This window comes from Hemicordylus capensis, chromosome 4, assembly GCF_027244095.1.
Source record: "Hemicordylus capensis ecotype Gifberg chromosome 4, rHemCap1.1.pri, whole genome shotgun sequence".
In the NCBI taxonomy this organism is placed as follows: domain Eukaryota; kingdom Metazoa; phylum Chordata; class Lepidosauria; order Squamata; family Cordylidae; genus Hemicordylus; species Hemicordylus capensis.
The window spans coordinates 245,761,042-245,779,861 of record NC_069660.1 but is presented as its reverse complement, the minus strand read 5'-3'; the positions used below and the strand labels follow the sequence as shown (position 1 = coordinate 245,779,861).

The following is an 18,820-nucleotide window of genomic DNA, read 5'->3' as shown; positions in this document are numbered from 1 at the left end:
GCAAGTCAAGAGCTCAGTTCCCCTGCTAACTGAGCAAAAAGGCACCTGTTAAAAGTGGCGATTCTCTTTATTGAGCGGGGGAGAGCAACCTGCCCTATCCACCCACAGAACAGCATCCCTCCAGTGATGACAGGGAGGGGACAGGGATCCATTTTATTTATTTTATGTCTATGTAAACCGCTCTGGGAACTTTTTTGAAAAGTACTATATAAACATTAGTTGTTGTCAAGCACAGAAAAGACCTTCCCACTCCCTGTCCACCCTGCAAGTCATAGTTATTAGACAAATCTAGCCTGGATTTGGGTTGCAATGTCCCCCCATAAGTAGGACTCTTTGTGAGAGCAGAGATCTATCACAGACTTGATAAAATGTAACAACAAAGTATATGTAAAGATGTCACAAAAATTAGGCAATGGCTCAAGAAAAAGGAAGATAAAACTCACTCAGTTCAGTTATCAGTTTAAGGTTCTGTTGCCGAATATTCTCAAATTCCTGCTGTTTCTTCTTCATATGCTCTTCAGTTACTGCACAACGATCACACAATCCTGCTCTTAAACTATGGGAATTAGAAGATTTGTTAAAATCAGTATAATAAAAATACAGTCCTAGATAATTCAGAGTACACCAAGAAGGTCTTCCAACATTTAAAAGCAATTCAGCATAAGTATATTAAAAGATAACTGGAATAGATATAGATATTAAAGCATTAACATCAATTTCTAGTTTATTACTGAGTGCTAAAAATCACATTTGTGGGAGACCAACGTTTCCCCCCTCATAAGAACAGCCCTGCTGGATCAGGCCCAAGGCCCATCTAGGCCAGCATCCTATTTCGCACAGTGGCTTACCAGATGCCGCTGGAAGCCACAGGCAGGAGTTGAGGGCGTGCCCATTCTCCTGCTGTTACTCCCCTGCAACTGGTACTCAGAGGCATCCTGCCTTTGAGGCTGGAGGTGGCCTTTAGTCCTCTAACTAGTAGCTGATGATAGGCCTCTCCTCCATGAAGTTATCCAAATCCTTCTTAAAGCCATCTAGGTTGTTGGCTGTCACCACATCTTTTGGCAGAGAATTCCACAAGTTGATTATGCATTGTATGAAAAAGTACTTCCATTTGTTAGTCTTAGATTTCCTGGCAATCAATTTCATGGGATGACCCCTGATTCTAGTGTTATGTGAGAGGGAGAAAAATTTATCTTTATCTACTTTCTCTACACCACGTATGATTTTATAGTCTCCCCGCAGTTGTCTTTTTTCTAAACTAAAAAGCCCCAGGTGTTGTAGCCTTGCCTCATAAGAAAGGTGCTCTAGGCCTCTGATCATGCATATCCTAACCACAGGAGCCTCTGAAAAATGTGGTGTTGGCTACCATTTGGAGCAGGCTTACTGACAAACTGAACCATTTTGTTTGTGACCATTTTCAGTTCTTAAGCCAGTCCTCTGAAGGAAAACCCCTATACAATTCTTAACTAGTCAAAAATCCAGCTGAAAGGCCAAATGATGTTGGCACAAGGGACTAGTTTCCAACCTGCTCAGAGTATCCAGAATCACTGCCAGGCAGTATTCAGGAGGAAACACTGGCAGATTTGCAGTGATGCTGGACCCAGCACTAGTGCAAAGGGCCATTTTATTATTATTATTATTATTACATTTATATCCCGCTCTTCCTCCAAGGAGCCCAGAGCAGTGTACTACATACTTGAGTTTCTCTTTCACAACAACCCTGTGAAGTAGGTTAGACTGAGAGAGAAGTGACTGGTCCAGAGTCACCCAGCTAGTTTTATGGCTGAATGGGGATTTGAACTTGGGTCTCCTCAGTCCTAGTCCAGCACTCTAACCACTACACCACGCTGGGTCTTTTGTGTTGGCAGCAAGACCTCATATCAGATCCTATGAGCCATGGTGTCAGCTCACATCACAGGAGCAGGCTGTTAGAGCTACTGCAGTCACAGATATATATTTAGCTGAAAGTAATTTACCATTAAATATTCTTTTAAATGGAAAAAAATTAAGCTGCAAAAAAACCCCAACAAAATCAGTACACCAGAGAACATTAAAAGTCATATAAAACTTAGGCTTGTAAACTTTCAGCAATCAACTGAATTTTTAGGATATACATGAAATGCTGATTATGAACGATATCTTGAATTTTAAGATGTTAGCTAACATTAAGCCTTCTTACATAATATATATGAGTAATACTGGGTTTTGGCATGTAACAAAATCAGAATTGTGGTTTTAATATCAAAGTCCTTGCAGATAAATCAGTCTGAAATCTTCCTAGCTCTACAGAACAAAAGAGATTTCTTCTAGACAATTAAGTCAGAACATGTTTATTTGAACTATTGTTTCTTTAGTCTCCCCTACAATGTTATATATTCTTCACATCACTGGCTGGATTTACATGCATGTCTTTAACAATACAGAGCGTTTAGAGAGCGCCTTCTTCTGCATGATCCCCACCGCATGTTAAGGTCATCTGAGGAGGTCCATCTCCAGTTACCACCGGCTCGTTTGGTGGTGACTCAGAGGCGGGCCTTCTCTGTAGCTGCTCCTGGGCTGTGGAATGCACTCCCAGCAGAAATTCATAATCTTAATTCTTTACTGTCTTTCAGGAGAGCCCTTAAAACCTATCTATTTGGCCTGGCCTTCCAGGGTTTCTTAACTACTGTAAACTGTTTTAAATTGTTTTAAATGGTTACCCTGGTTTTCCAGGGTTTTTAGCTGTTTGCATGTTTAATTGGTTTTATTCTGTTTTTATAGTTTTGATTTTAATTGTTAACTGGTTTTAATTATTTTTATCCTGTTGTAAACCGCCCTGAGCCATTTTGGAAGGGTGGTATATAATTCGAATAAATACATAAATAATAAATCAAGTTCCAGAACAAATCATAAGGCTTCTGTATTGATATAAAACTTGAACCAGTTGGAGACAACATTATCCACAGAGGTGCTCATGAAAATGAATGGCCGCAAGGCATTTTCCCGGTACCCTCACTGCAGCCAACAGAATCGCCCGAAAAATCATTCTAGATGGTCAAGGGATCCTCAGCAACAGTGCTGGCTGTGACATGATTGACTGCAGGTGGAGTGGGAAATGCTCAGAAACTGGCTCATGGAAGGTGTCACCACTCAGTTTCCAACTTTCCAGAACAGTTTTTCAGGAGGCTCTGGTGGCTACATTGAGGGTAAGGGGGCAGGTAGAATGGCATGCCAAGTGCCACTGTGGATGCTAGCCCATGAGTTTTGTATACCAGTAGCAAATAAATTAAATCACAGCAGACAGGACCTCCAAAGGTAGGAAAGGGTGGGGAAAGTGTTAGATTTGGGGAGGTTTGACTGAGACCACACTTTCAGTTAAAGCAAATCTGAATTTGACTCCTGCTTCTCTTTCCCTAGTTTCTCTGGGAAGGCAAAAACACAAGGCAACCCAGGAAAGCCTGTTTGCAAAGTCCCCCTTCTAGGATTAAACACACAACTATCTTCCTCAACACCTCCAAGTCTGAAATCACTTCTTAGAGAAGCAGCTCTGGGAGATGTATGTACACTGTTCTAAAATTGTCTTACCAGGAAGCGAGATAGATTATTAGTCAGTCTATCCAGGCAAGCATTACCTGCTGCTAGTTACAGCTTGTAACTTTTCTTGCTTTTGTTTCCCCTAAACTTTGGATTGCTATTAATTTCTTTTTGTTGAATCCATGCATTCATCATATACAACATTTAAAACCATATTTTTAAAAATGCTGTTAGATAAGCTATGATTATTTTGTGAATAAGGTTGCACCTCCATGCTTCACAGCATCCCCTTAAATGCCACAGCTCAAAACTAAAGAAAAACAGTGGCTAACCTTACAGACAAAAAGGGATCTATCCTACTTACCGGTCTTCTAAAACTGTAATAGTATCACACAGTGCTTTCTGTTGCTCTCTAAGTTGCTGGTTTTTGGTATAAAACTCTTCAAGCCTCTCAGCATCCCTAAATGCAAGTAGAAATTCATTGACAAACAGAAAATTGTAAATATGACAATTGCATTTTCATTATCCAGGAGCCATATTAACTCAAGCTAACAAATAAATGTGCTTTCTTATTATTGATTGTTATATCAAATGTCTATGTCTTAGAAAACAGATTACTAATATTGCTAACACACATTTATTTGGCACCCAAAGTATATAATCATTACAATGCATAAAAAGTGACCTGAAAAGGTAGCATAGCACAACACAAGTAAATCTAGTGAGGGGTGTAGGGGGGGGGAGGGGGGGAGAGAGAGCGAGAGAGACTTTGTTCAGATTGTTCCTCAACACCCGCTATTAAAGCAAAGGCAACCAGCTGAATAAATCAGAATGGAAAGACTGATCTAAGGCACATAAGGTAATAGCATGAGTGGAAGTAAGGTGGGCTCTGTAGAGCAGGGAGAACAAAGCAAAGCAAGGTCATGAACAGTATTTAAACATGGAACTTCATCAATCATTGAGAAAGAGGGGAGAGTCCTATTCCAACACCACAAAGAGTAATAGTCTTTGTGGTAAGAGGTAAGGAATACAGAATCCTCATATGCCCGCTCTACACAGGAGGATTCTGAACCAGTGTTCCCTGTAGGAGGGTTTCTCAGAAGTTGTGTCCTCCAACTCTCAGAAATCCCAGCTGCAATGGCCTTTACAACAACATCTGGAAATACCTCTTACAGGGAACACTGCTCCCCACCTGCATTCCCACATGTAACTCTATGCAGCTCCTATTCTCAAGTTGCTCAAGGCTACTTCCTGTTTGCCAAATCTAATACAAATTATTGAATGAGAGAAGGTATGTTACTACCAATAACTGCAAATATGATAGCATAATACTGAAGTCAAGACTGACAAATTGCAGTAGTTATGATATCTTCTTTTAAGCAGTGGAGCAGACAAGCCTTGAGTACAATGAATGCTAAATGAAGCAATACTGGTACCCCAGACAAAAGTAGAGTATCAAGTAGTTTTCCAAACTTTCTTCTGGTATTCCTTCAAAAGCTGTTGAATCTTAGTGATCTTACCTCCCAGATCAGCTATGGATTCATGAGGAGCCCCTAGGCAAAACACTATTTTTTTCCTTTCACCTGTAATAACTGCTGATAGAAGCCTGCCTACCCTACAGGGATGTTGTACTGACATTGTACAAATAATGAAATGTGCTATACATATACTAAATAAGAGTGCCACCCTTAATTCACAGAAATTAAGAAATAAAGCTTTTACCACTGTAACAGAAAAAAGGTTACTACATCAGGATCCCCCAAACAACTTAGTGATTCACCACACCTACTGTAGTCCAGCCATCAATAATGGTCCATCCTATTATGTTACCACTTCAGTCTGTCATCTTATTATTCTCCATTTGTCTAGTTCATCATGGTACATATGGTGGCATGTACAGCTGGTCAGTATCCATATTACTTCTGTGTATATTGTACTGTATGTAGACTACTTCAGATGGGGGCTTAATAAGTCTGCTGGTCTTGTGGTAGAAAGCATGAATTGCTAAGCAGGGTCTGCCCTGGTTTGCATTTGAATGAAAGGCTATATGTCAGCACTGTGAGATATTCCCCTTGGGTGAAGGGGCCACTCTGGGAAGGGGCCACTCTGGGAAGAGCATCTGCATGATTACAAGCAGAAGGATCCAAGCTCCCTCTCTGGCAGCTCCAAGATAAGGCTGAAAGAGACTTCTGCTCGCAACCTGGGAGAAGCTCTGCCAGTCTGTGTAGACAATACTGAGCTAGTTGGACCAATGACTCAGCATATGGCAGCTTCCTATGTTCCTATGTAATGCAAAAAACAAAAACAAAAACAAAAACCACCATGGGAGTTGTCAAACATCTGGCAGGCTGAAATACATTCCCAGTGAGCTGTGCTCAATTTGTTGGGTCACAACCTGTGAAGGGCCATAATAGATCATTCTTTAATCTAGCAATATGAGTCAAAACCTGTCATATATGAAGAGTACAAAGCTGCTCAAATCTTTTCTTCTAAAGCTAGCCAGCAGTGAACTCAGTGGGACTTCTTAGCAAACCAGCTGGCAATCAGGCAGCATGGTTAGAGTCTTACACTCACTCGCCAGGAACAACCACCATCTAGTTCATGTGTATACAAGAGCTTTCGAGTGTTCAAAAATGCCTCACATGTATTATCTTCTTGTAATCCTTACAACAATCTTTAAGGTGAGTAACTGAAATGATACACCATGCCAGAGCTGCCCAAGCAGTGCTGCACAACTGCAGGAGCAGAGTTCTAAGTAGCTGCGCAACTGCCTGCTTGACGTGCAGCAATGCAGGCTGATGGGCAAGGTCAAAGCTGCATTGCGCATCATGTCGGCCAGTACTATTATCCCTACTGTGCGGCGGGGGGGGGGGGGGGAGAGCTGAGAGAAAGCGGCTTGCCTTGGGCTACTGAGTGACTGCATGGCAGAAGTGAGATTTCCTGAATTGTACCCCAGTCTCTTAAATCCAGTTTGGATTAAAGCTTGGCTTTGTGTGCTGCCACTCCGCCTTGGGAGCATGCACTCCCCACTTGCACACCCAGGACCCAATAATGACTGGCACATAAGACTGGAAGAACTAGGACCACTTTTATTAATTACATTTACAAATAACCTGCAATGAGGAACATACCAAATAGAGTGCAGGTACCACCCATGTGGGTCAGCCTCATAAGGAGGACTGCCCACCGCAGGGCAAAGGACTGAATGTTGAGTCTTCCCAGTTCCAGGTCCAGACAGCCTCATCACCAGGAGGTTTTATCCCCGCTGAGGAGAGGCCAGCGAGCCCCACCCCACCCAGGCTGCAAGACACTGAATAGTGGGCCCAGCCAGCCTCTGGGTAGGGGCAGATCCCAGCCCAGGGACCGCAAAATCTGCAAGGGCTGTTTCTCAGCTTCCCGCTCGCCTTAATTGGTCCTCCAGTCAAACACCAATACGAGACAACCTACCTCAACCCGCACTCACCTGCAAAATGGCCGCGATCATCCCAAACAATGAAACCCTACCAGGAGAATCGGTGAGAAGTAGGCAAAAAAAGGCCAGCCCCCAAGCCAACTGAGTGTGACCCAAAAATTCCTAATTGGACCCCAAAGGGCAACCAGATAACCCTCACTGAAATGGGATGGGCGGGCAGGTGCCCCAGAGCAACTTGCCCCAGAGCAACTGAGCTAGAGCGAAGGGAGCCGGCTGCTTATGCAGCCACTCCCCCGCTCCCATTGGCCAGCCACCATCATGTGCCGGGGTAGCCCCTGTGCCCGTCAATGGGGCTGGGCACACAACTCCACACTCTGCTTTGCCGCAACGTGCGGCAGTGAGAAACGGTCTTCCCTTCACAAGCAAACCTTGAAGGTATTCTACTTCCTACTACGGTTAGAAACAAAACAGGATTGATCATGACATCCAAACTGAATGATCCTGGCTTTTTCCAGCCAGAGTTCTTGAAACAAACCATGATCTGAACCAGAGGTTTGAAGTCAGGTACAGTTTATTTCAAGAGCTCTAGTTAGAACAGGCCAGGATCAGTCTATTTGGACATCACAACCAGTCCTCACATGTTTCTAACCACAATCAGAAGTAGACTACTGAAGCTCAGAACAGTAGATGTTATGAGGCTCATGAACACGAGGGAGGGAGAAATGCATGCTTCTCAGGGCTAAGAGATGGTGTGTGAAGCCAAGGTTTAAGCTCGGCTCAGTGTGACATTTGAACCAACCCTTGGTCATTACGTTAAACCAGCTATAAATATGTTTCATTGAACAGATGATTACACATGATTAGAATCAGTTGGCTGTAAGGGCATTCATATTCTTAGAGCAAGATGTGAAGAACTGGAGAAAAGAGTTTATGAGGGTTGTGGTGCCACTTGACAAACTGACTGGCTTCTTGGCTATGAAAATAGTCTTCCTAATGAATGGTCCCTGACCCTGCATTTACAAGACCATTAGATTTAGTGCTGAACCTGGGTGCAGCATAAGAAGCTCATTGTCTGGCTGTTTATCAGCTCTGAAATACTAAACCTCAGGTATTCAAGAAGAGTTAGAGAGAACAAGAACTCCTATAGAAGACTATTGTATCTACAATGCAGTACTTGTAGGATGATTCCAGCAAATAATAATTAAACCATTTAGCTTAGTATGTATTAAGTCACAACAAAATGTCATCAATAATACCCATCTCCCACTGACTCTGAGCTAACCACGGATGGAAGCTTTTGAACAGAATAAAACAAGCAAGAATATACTACCGTAAGTCATGACAAATATCACCTGACAATCCCAAAGTTTAAATGAAAGTTACAAGACAAAAATGTTTTGCTAACTGGTATACAGGCAGAAACTGATATAGCAGAGATCAAATTTTTCCTGATCCTATTTACTTAGAAGGAAATTCAACAGAGTTCAATAGGGCTTATTCCCAAGATATGCATGGCATTGTAGCTTTAATGCAAATTACTAATAGATGCAGCAAGAATATTTTATTGCAAAAGTAGAAACAGTAAAATTTAAAATATGTAAACTAAACAAACTACTTTTTAAGTAACACAAGATGATTAACTATGTTCATGAAACTGACAACATTTTCAGCTGCATATTTTCCCTGGGACACCTGTTGTTTCAATACAAATTTCTTTCATTACATCTTATAAAAAGATACTGCATTATCTCAGCTTGCTGGTGCCTTCAGAATTGCAGAAAGCATCAAAATACACTAAAATACTAGAATTTCCTACACCATTCTCCTATGGACGGCACCTTTGAATTTTTCTGCTATTTAGCAACTAGGATTTGGACTTTCTCAACAAGACCCTATTATCTTTCCTTACTGAATCTCCAAAAACATCTAACAGCTAAGAAGAATTGGGAAATGTAATATAATCCCGGGTACAGCCTGAGCCATTTCCAGCACATTGTTTCAATACTGCTGAACTGCCTTACAGAGCCACGAAATGTCCATAGCCACAGAGTCTGCATCTGGGGCCTGGCAACACCAACATTGACTGGATGCCATTTGGTACATTCTTTGTAATGCATGTGATTTATAACACCACAGATGTAAAGCTTTATAAATGTTTTCTTTTACTGCCACAATGGCAGAGCCTGCAGCCCAGTTTGAACAAAACTGTCTCCACTGGGGTATTGAAATATGAATTTTCAAATACTATCCCCATAGTTTATGGCCTTTGTTTAGTGGGTAAGAATTAATCTGCAGTTTGTGCATCTTTGCCAGGAGACATAGAAAAACATATTATTTCATACAGTGAAAGCCCTATAATAATTTTTTTAAAAACAACAATTGTCACAAACTCTGTTGTTGCCCATAATGAAGTGTTTAAATTCTAGAAAGAGACATGCCATTGCAAAACCACTTTCTGATCTGGAAGTCCTTTCCACCACCACCCTCCCTCCCAATTTATGGGAACTCTCTGTAGATATTCAGTGATAAGGGCAATTTACTCAGCACCCACTCATTTCATTTCTGCTTCACAGAATACAGGATTATGGCCTGGCCCTGAAAACTGATGTAAGGCTGAGATCTGGTGAGTTCTGGCACAAAAGAAAACCCTGTCTCAATAGTTTTATTTAGATTTTAGTGCAGTATCCAGTAGGGTGTTTAAGGCATCCTAATCTGTAAGAGCCAAATGGCTTGAATACAAAGTGCATGCGAGGAAATTCTGCTGTTTGCTATCTGGAGCAAATACTTAGAACTAGAGTCAAGAATGGTAATGAAAAGTAACAATAAAATAATAAAACAAGAAAGAGCATAGAGATAGATCTATCAACATTTAACGCTCCCTACAAATTATGAAAGGAAGACAAAAATAAATAGTGGTAGAAATACCCAGAGAAAAAGAAAAGGTAAAGGTAAAGTGTGCCATCAAGTCGATTTTGACTCCTGGTGCCCACAAAGTCCTGTGGTTTTCTTTGGTAGAATACAGGAGGAGTTTACCATTGCCTCCTCCCGCGCAGTATGAGATGATGCCTTTCAGCATCTTCCTATATCGCTGCTGCCCAGTATAGTACCAGCAGGGATTCGAAGCGGCAACCTTCTGCTTATTAGCATTTCCCCACTGCGCCACTTAAGGTGACAACACGAACAAGGAAGATCTACTATTAAGTATAATTCATCAGGCACAAATTTCAGTATAAGCAGAAATCTGAAAATAACTAAAACAGAAAGTCGCATATAAGCTGAGTCAGTTTGATCTGACAGAGCTAAAGACATACGATAGAGAGCTCATCCTTGTTTGGTATGCCCAAAATGAATTAACTGACTGACACTGTGTTAATTCTGACAAGGAAGATCTGTGTAGGATAGTATCTGGAGAGTCTTTGAAAAGAAGCGGGAGAAATGACAACACAGAAGTAATTGCAGATATCAGCTCTACAAGCCGAAATCTGGCTCACTTGTATATACTGAGACCTTGGGTTAGGGCGGTATAAAAATGCACTAAATAAAATAAAATAAAATAAAATAAAATAAATTGCATTGTAGAGACCAGGTTCAGAAAATATAGCCAGGTCAAAATAAACTAGCTTTCAACTGAATATTTGAACTGGGACTGAGTAATAGTCTGTCAAACAAAAAAACAGTCAAAACAAGAACTTGAATATGCAACAACAATATCACAACCTTGAAGGAATTCCACAAGAATCTTCAGATGCACAACAATGGAGATAAATGCACTTGTATTTGCAGGCTCAGGAATTAGCAAATTTAACTATTTTCCTCTAACAAAGAATAATTATTTCATGAGTCCATACTTACAAGCACCTTTCTGTTTTCAATTTGGAGATCTTTGACTGTAATCCTAAAGCAGGAAAAACAGAAAATCAAGGTTTTACACTTCTAAATTCTCTTTACCTGCACAAATTAGTGAAGAACTAGCTGACCCTTGACAGAGCATCTGTGCGGTCTTGCACTGAGCCTGTGGCATTCCACCTCCACAATGCCCCACCGCCCCCCGCAACTCCCCCGCCCGCCCCCGCCGCCCCCCACAACGCTCTCGCCCGCCCCCGCCACCCCCGCAATGCTCTCACCCGCTCTCACCGCCCCCTGCAACGCTCTCACCACCACCCGCAAATCTCTCGCCGCCCCCGCAACTCTCTCTCACCCACTCTCTCCCCCTCCACAAGTTTCTTGCTCGCGCTCTCTGTCCTCCATCTTTCTATCTCTGTCTTGCAGTCCTTGCTTCCCACTGCCAGGGACTGTCGCCCACTCACCTGACTGCCTCCGAGCACCCTGCTGCTTCACGGCGCAACTCAGCCAACCGCCCGCAGCCCCCAGAGCCAACTGTCCAGCTCCCAAAGCCGCCCCCAGCCTCCGAGCTCCCTGCTGCTTCACAGCGCCCCTGAGCCAACTGTCAAACTGCATTCTAGCCACCCCACAAAACTCCCTGCTGCTCCGGAACTCTCTCTCCCTCTGTCAGCCAATCACCTCCTTCCTATCACGTCTCCACACATGGCCCGTATTGGAGAATTAATAATATAGATGTCATTGTACAGATGTGTGGAAACTGGAACAAACTACCCTTGCATTTTTTTAGGGCTAAATTACAGTTTTGTTTTGTTTTTAAGAACAAAAATATAACTTGCTTTTCAATTATTTGAATTCATAAAGCAGGCAAAAAGTAGTAAATTCATAAATATGCAATAAAAATTTAAGAAATAAATCAGACCACACAAACACACAAATGTAAAATCAAAACAAACTCCCCAATTTCACCTACAGACCAAAACACTTGTTTAAAATGAAATGTATTTATAGCTCTCCTGAAAGCAGATAGGACTGCCATACCTGGGATGGAATAAAGTTCCATAGATAGGAAGCCACCACTAAAAAAGCACTGTTTGCTGTAAAGATCAATTTTACCTCTGATCATAGTGGCACTTGCAAAAAGGTTGGGTCACGAGACTCTGATGCATGGGGAGATATATCTGAGAAAATGTCTTCTCTCTTGTACCTCAGACCGAGGCTCTATTGGACTTGAAATCAAAACCACACTTTGAATTTAACTTCGAAACAAACTGGCAGAAAGTGAACCTTGTGCAGTGTTCAAGGTATATGCCCTCACAACTAGCACTGTTTACCTACTAGGCTGTCATATTTTGGATCAGCTGAAGTTTCTGAGCTTCTTTCAAAGGTAATCCCATATTACAATAATCCAACGTGCATTACCATCGTCCAGTCGAGAGAATTCCAGGGTACGTACATACAGCAGTAGTTATATCCTTTTCCATGAATGGATACAGCAGTCCTGGCCACAGTCTCTACCCAGGAATCCAAAAGGAGACCTGGATCTGGAAGCACTCCCAAAGTGTGAATCTGTTTCTTTGGGGTGAGTGTGACTCCATCGAGGACAGATATATTCACTACTGCCCTAGTCAAAAGACCACACCTTAGGAGACCCTGTCTTATATGGATTGTGTCAGTTTTTTCACCTGTGACTGAGTCACAGTTTCTTTAAACAGTCAAGGCTAAGATCACAACACTTGTTTCAGATGAAAAGGAAAAACAGAATTTGATATAATCAGTATAATGAAGGCACCTCACTCCAAAAATCTCTCTTAGGCGTTTTGTTCAGATGTTAAAAGGCATAGGAGATAAGATTGTCCCTGCAGAATCCCAAAGGTCAATTCCATATGGGAGAGGAGAAATATCTCAGAATCTTCTAGAATTCTACTCCTATTTAGAACCACCCAATGCAGGATTCTCTACTCTCAACCGATGCAGTCAGTCTAGAAGGATATAACAGTCCTTGTTATTAAAAGCTACTAAGAGTGCTAGAAAAATCAACAGAGTCACACACCGTCTGTCTCTCTCCTAGCGCAGGTTGTCAACAAAGGCCCAAGTCAGAATGAAATAGGTTCAGATATAAATTTGTTTCATCCATAAGCACCTGGCCATTTAATATGTCTGGTTTGTCTCTAAGTAAATGCATTAGAGTTCAGGTTTTTGTTTGGAAAGCAAGTCACGCCAAAGATGAATGTCATAGAACAGGGGTTCCCAACCCGTAGAACTCCAGATGTTGCTGAACTACAACCTCCCATCATCCCCAGCCACATATTGTAGCTGGGATGATGGGAGTTGTAGTTCAGCAATATCTGGAGAACTATAGGTTGGAATAGATGATTACAAAAGAAAGAGAAAATAAAAAATGAATAAAATGACTGAAAATAACTTCAAAAGACATTTCAGACGCTAACTTTCCTGCCACCAGCATACAACACCAGAAAGGCATTATGCTTGGTTATGCAGAGAAGCTGAGAAAGCTTTCCAAATGTGGCTGCTATTTGACAAATCAGTTCGATCTCTCCAGTTAAGACCCTTATACAGTGCTCCACTTTAATCCTTCTCCACACCCATCAGAAGGAATGAGGCTGCAAAACAATGAAGCTCCTGTAAGAACAGGTCGTCTGTTTGGCAAAGTATTTGCTACTGTAACACTAGCAACTTGAGCTACTACTGAAGAAGCAGGGCTTAAAAGGTCACACTATATGCAAGACTACTTTACCTGAATTCAGGAAAAACTAAACTTACTAGAACATTTCAAAAGATTTTCTTTAAATGAGAATTCTGGTGTGTATTTGTTATGACCTGAAAATGTGCTTTTACTCATGTTACAAAAATTGCTTTGCAGAGGACTAGGTAGTTTATCCTTAGGTAGTTATCCTTTACTTGTCTTCAGTAAAAAAGACAAGATGCATCATTATTACATTTCTGCAAGCTCACTAAGCTCGCAAATTTTCATTTTGGTAAACTGAATTATAGCTTAAACCTTTTTGGTTCAAACAGAACAAGACTTTCAATTGTTCTGTTCACTTTTGTTTCTGCAAAGGACAGATCTCTGTTACTTCAGCAAAAATGTGTTTGCTGATCAAAAACCTAAGGCAGACATTTAGAGGAGGAGGAGGAACTGGACAGCAGGGTATGCTTAACATTTTCCCCAATCTGTCAATTCTTCTCCAGAGCACTTTTTTCCACTCAACCTGGGTTATTTTAGGTCTCAGAGTTGGATGGGGAGAGAAAGAGAAGGAAAGAGGAAGGATTGCGGGGGAATGTCCTACCAATTCTTCCCTACAAATATCCCTGCTATTTTATTTACTCTCTGCCTTGGAGAGTGACTGAGGAGACAGGACCAGCACTGAAACCAGCATCAAGCCCCGGCACCGTAGCAGAACATGAGAGAACCCCAGAGCATGGCTCCCGAAACAGCAACCACCCTCATTGGCAACCACAGATCCTGAATCCCCTGAGGAGTCAGCTCCTCCCACACAGCTGCACTGCCCAATATCTGCATGCCAGTGCTGGCAACAGGCTGGGCAGGATTAGACAGAGAGAGGAGACGTGCCAAACTCCAAGCCAGAAGACTGTCTTTAAAAGCTTCCACCCTCTGGGCAGGGAGGCAGAGCTCAGGAGGGGTAGCCAGAGCTCAGAGATATTTAAGAGCTCAGTCTACCACTGACTGCTGTCAGGACAACATATTTATGGTGCTGCAACCTACCTTCAGGTTCTCAATCCAGAATTTTCACTCGAGGCACAAATGGCTAGGCTCAAACTATCATACCTTGGACACATTATGTGAAGACCCAGCTCCCTTGAGAAGTCCATAATACTGGGAAAAGTTGAAGGAAAGAGAAGAAGAGGACAACCAGCAGCAAGGTGGATGGACTCAATTATGACAACAATGAATGCACCACTGAGAGACCTTAAAGGCCAAGTTGAAGACAGATCATCCTGGAGATAATCTATTCATGTGGTCGCTAAGAGTCAACACCAAATGGACAGCACTTAATCAATCAAGCTGCCTTCCCTTGCCTTGCTAACCTCATGGGCTTTCGTCTACAGGAGAGGATAGCTACATTAGGATTACAGAGGCAAATTTATAATTACACCCTAAACATAACTTGGAAGTTATTTATATACTTCCCCTACAAGATCTCTGGCCAGTTTACAATTAAAACCTTAAATCCTATAAAACAAATTAAAATAACCATCAATGAAGCTTTAAAACATCATAAACTAAAAGCCTGATAAAACAGGTATGTTTTCAAAAACTTACTAAATCATTGGGTAAGTAATTGGGTTTGTTCATCTCCACACAAATAATTTCTCTAATCAAAACTATAGACATGAACTGAAGCAGGAAGAAAAATATGTGACCATTTTCACACCTGAAATGAAGCTTGGATTTGAATTTAGAAGCAAGTACAAAGCCTACCTAACACACTATTTACTAACTCAGATTTTCCTGGCCACATCCTATTCAAACCTTCAAAAATGTACAAGACATAAAATATCATCCTCTGTTTGCTTTCTTGGCAGCATAAGGATGATGGGGCACTTATCAGACACAGCACAACCAGAAACAAGTGTTTGTTAGGCATTATATAAGATGTATTTTGCTGACATCTAAAATTAAAAAGTCATGAATCAGCTTTAATTCTTATTTATAGAATTCAGAAACAAGCAAAGTCCAGGCAAGTCTGTGTTTGATGTGTCTGAAATACCAGGTTCTTCTGGGGGATCCTGAGCTTTTGCAAAAAATTAACTAACCTTCAGGCACGTCTTTGATGTATAACATAGGATCTAATCTGACTAAGCATTACGTTGAACACGGTAACAAAGGTCTAGGCATGAAACAAAAAAGTCTGCCTGATGGCAAGACTGCATTGACACATCTACTGCCAATCCAAATGGGGCTTACTCAGAAGTAAGTCTCATGCAGTAAATTCCATTGAAATCAAAGGATACGTATGCTTAGGATACAGCCCTGCTGTGTATTTCAACAATCACTCATTATTTTTTGTTTTTCAAAGTCCCAAATTATTTTAGAGTTCTGTGCTAAACATTACAAAAAGCAAGTTGACAGTTTATTCTTCTATTATTTAGCTTCATAACATATACAGACTCCTAGAGTGGCCAAATTCTGTTCTTGGAGAGTTCAGCATATTCTGTTGATGACATCCCAATTACTGTAAAAAACCCAGTGAAGAAAGAACTGAGTCAAGAAGAGTAGAGGTTACGTTCTTTTCAGTTTTAACTATTATAAGGCTGATAAATTTAGTAAGAGCAATAAACTTAACTTGTGGTCTATGGTATATAACATGTATTCTGAAGACGTTTCCCGATGCTCTCCTAATTAAAGAAAAACTGAAGCAAAGCAGAGTAAGTGACTATGCCTCACACACTCAATTTGAATATACTAGAGTTCCTTTTCAGCTCCCAGCAGTGGGGCCTTTCCTGCCCCTTTCATCCCAATATTATCTTTCGGTATTGATGGTACTCCTGGACAAAACCCAGTGGTTTTCTCAGCATTCAGGAACACAACTGCACCAGGCTCCTAGCTGATGCTTCTGTTGTGTGCCTGTTGCATATCCCCTTCAACTTTGAGACTGGCTCTCTAACCTACCTCACAGTGTTGTTGTAAGGATAAACATAACTATGTGCTCCTCAGAGAAAAAGAGGGATATAAATGTAAAAATAAAACAAATAATTAATGTGGACAAGTCACTGGGATGGGCTTCATCAAGGTTCATTCATGGAGCACAAATAACTACTGTAACTGGCTACTAATCTTGATGGCTTTCTGTTACCGCTAGGCTGAGAGGCAGCATGCCTTTGAATACCAGTTGCAGGGGAGCAATGGAAGGAAAGAAAGTGTGCCTTCATCTTGTTTGTAGGCTTCCCAGAGGCATCTGGCTGGTGGAAACAGGATGTTGGACTAGATAGGCTTTTGGTCTGATAGTAAAATAAGATACCAAGTCAGACCACTGGTCCATCTAGCTCAGTATTGTCTACATTGGCAGTGGCTCTCCAAGGTTTCAGGCAGGAGTCTTTCTCAGCCCTATTTGGAGATGTCAGGGATTGAAGCTCAAACCTTCTGCATACAAGCAGATGCTCTATCACTGAACTATGATCCCATCTCCTGAGGAGAATACCTTACAGCAGACAGTGCTCACATGTAGTCACCCATCCAAATGCAAATGAAGCAAACTCAGTTTAGCAAAGGAGACAATTCATGCTTGCTACCACAAGACAGGCTCTCCACCCCAGCAGTGCTCTTATGTTCTTAAGGTCCCTGTCACAGAAGTCTCTTGTGATTCCAATGTCATTTATATGCTCTAAGCATGAACAACAGCCAGAAAAATATAATGGTAAGACATATTTACACTCCTAGTGCACCCCATCTGCTTAACCTCTGAAGCACAGGGATTCTTAAGATGCTTTAGATTTGAAAAGTTATAGCATTACTTCATCACTACACAAAATATTAACTCCACTTGGTAGGCTTATGGTAAAGCTTTGGGCAAGGAAAAGATCGACTGAGTAATTTAGATGAACCCCGCAAAAGTTCTAATTGCCATGGGGTTGAATACTTTTACATGACTCAATGTGAAAAGTTCTACTTAAGTGACCAAACACTGAAAAGATTAGGATTATTCAAACAAGATCAGCCAACATTCATCTGGAACGCACATCCACACCCTTCTGCCACCTTGCTATATTTGTTTATTATTTATTTATTCTATTTCTACACCACGCCAAACTTCCATCTCTGGGCAGTTTACAGTTGTCACCACATGGCTGCTGAATAAACAAGCAACAAAAACCAGCAGATCAGGAGCCAATTTTTGGAACAGTTGTTTCGTAAACACACACCAGCCTATTATGCAGCATTAATATCTTGAGTGCAGATCAAACAAACAAGTTCTGCAGACAAAAAGAGCTGGTGAAATGAAAAAAACTTGTATAACTTTCTTGACGAGACTACTATAGTTTGTTTCTAATATATGCATGGTTTCCTAAGTTCTTGACATTGTTCTGTCAATTGCTAGGTATACAGATCAACCACCACAGTTACCTTTGACTTCTTTATCATGACATTCCTTTAGTTTGGACCACAGTTCCTTGAAATAGTCAGTAGTAGGTTCTGCAGAACTGGGACTTCCACAGTTTCCTCCAGAAGCATTCATCTCGTCTTTCCTGTTTTTCCCTTGTTCTGCAGTAGTTGCTCTGTGACACACTTTTAGGTTTACATTACAGTTATGACGTTTTTCTAGACTCCTGGATTCCTGCAATGACAGGTTGACAATATTTACAGAGTGTTTATCACTTACTTGCAGCAGCAGATAAATATATATCACTTTTTATTTGCTATTATAAGGTTTTATGAGCCAGGCTAAACATTGTTCCACTTAATTCCCCCCTCCCTGCAACTTTAAAAACAAAAAGCAGTTGCTTGAGACCACTCAGTATTGCTCCTCAAGCTGTTTCACCCAGCAGGGACACACCATGCATGGATATAAAGAAACATATCCCACCGGTGTGGTCGCCACCGAAGGGGTGACACCAAAGGGGGTTGCCCCTTTGGGGGAGCCACTTTGGGGAGCAATGAGGGTGAGGGCCTGGTGAATTTTTTTTGCTTCTGCTGTTTTTGGATCCTGGGTGTTTCAGATGTGTCTTGGTTTGTCTGGGGATGGGGAGACAGGGAGTGTGTCCACTGACTGTAGGATGGCTATTTCGGCGGTGGTGGGGAATAGAGGAAGTAAAGCTGGCAGGTCGGCGCGTTGTTACAGGGGAAGGGAAGTCAGAAATCTATTAGCTGTTCCCACTTGCGGCTGCCCTGCCAGCTCTTTGACCTTGGGGAGCAGTGCCAACCTCTCACAGACTCTCACCTTGCTCCTCTAATGTCAGATCTGTCCAGAATGAGTCAGAAACTATCCATGATTTGATTCTTGATGAAGGGGGCAGACCTGATATGTATTACAGAGACTTGGTTGGGGGAGGCTGGTGGCCCAGTCTGGTCCC

At 41.7% G+C, this 18,820-nt stretch overlaps 1 protein-coding gene across 4 annotated transcripts in view; it reads right to left on the bottom strand.

Annotated features, from left to right (window-relative positions):
• Nucleotides 1-18,820, bottom strand: part of RBBP8 (RB binding protein 8, endonuclease) — a 77,134-nt gene that overhangs the window by 46,677 nt on the left and 11,637 nt on the right. For all 4 annotated transcript variants that reach the window (XM_053248437.1, XM_053248435.1, XM_053248436.1 and 1 more), the window contains exons 2-5: nucleotides 17,874-18,084; nucleotides 10,778-10,820; nucleotides 3,878-3,973; nucleotides 444-556 (exon numbers count right to left, since the gene is read on the bottom strand). In XM_053248437.1, coding sequence (XP_053104412.1) covers nucleotides 444-556; nucleotides 3,878-3,973; nucleotides 10,778-10,820; nucleotides 17,874-17,985 — 364 coding nt within the window. In that variant the 5' untranslated portion in view covers nucleotides 17,986-18,084. The remainder of the gene's footprint in view (nucleotides 1-443; nucleotides 557-3,877; nucleotides 3,974-10,777; nucleotides 10,821-17,873; nucleotides 18,085-18,820) is intronic.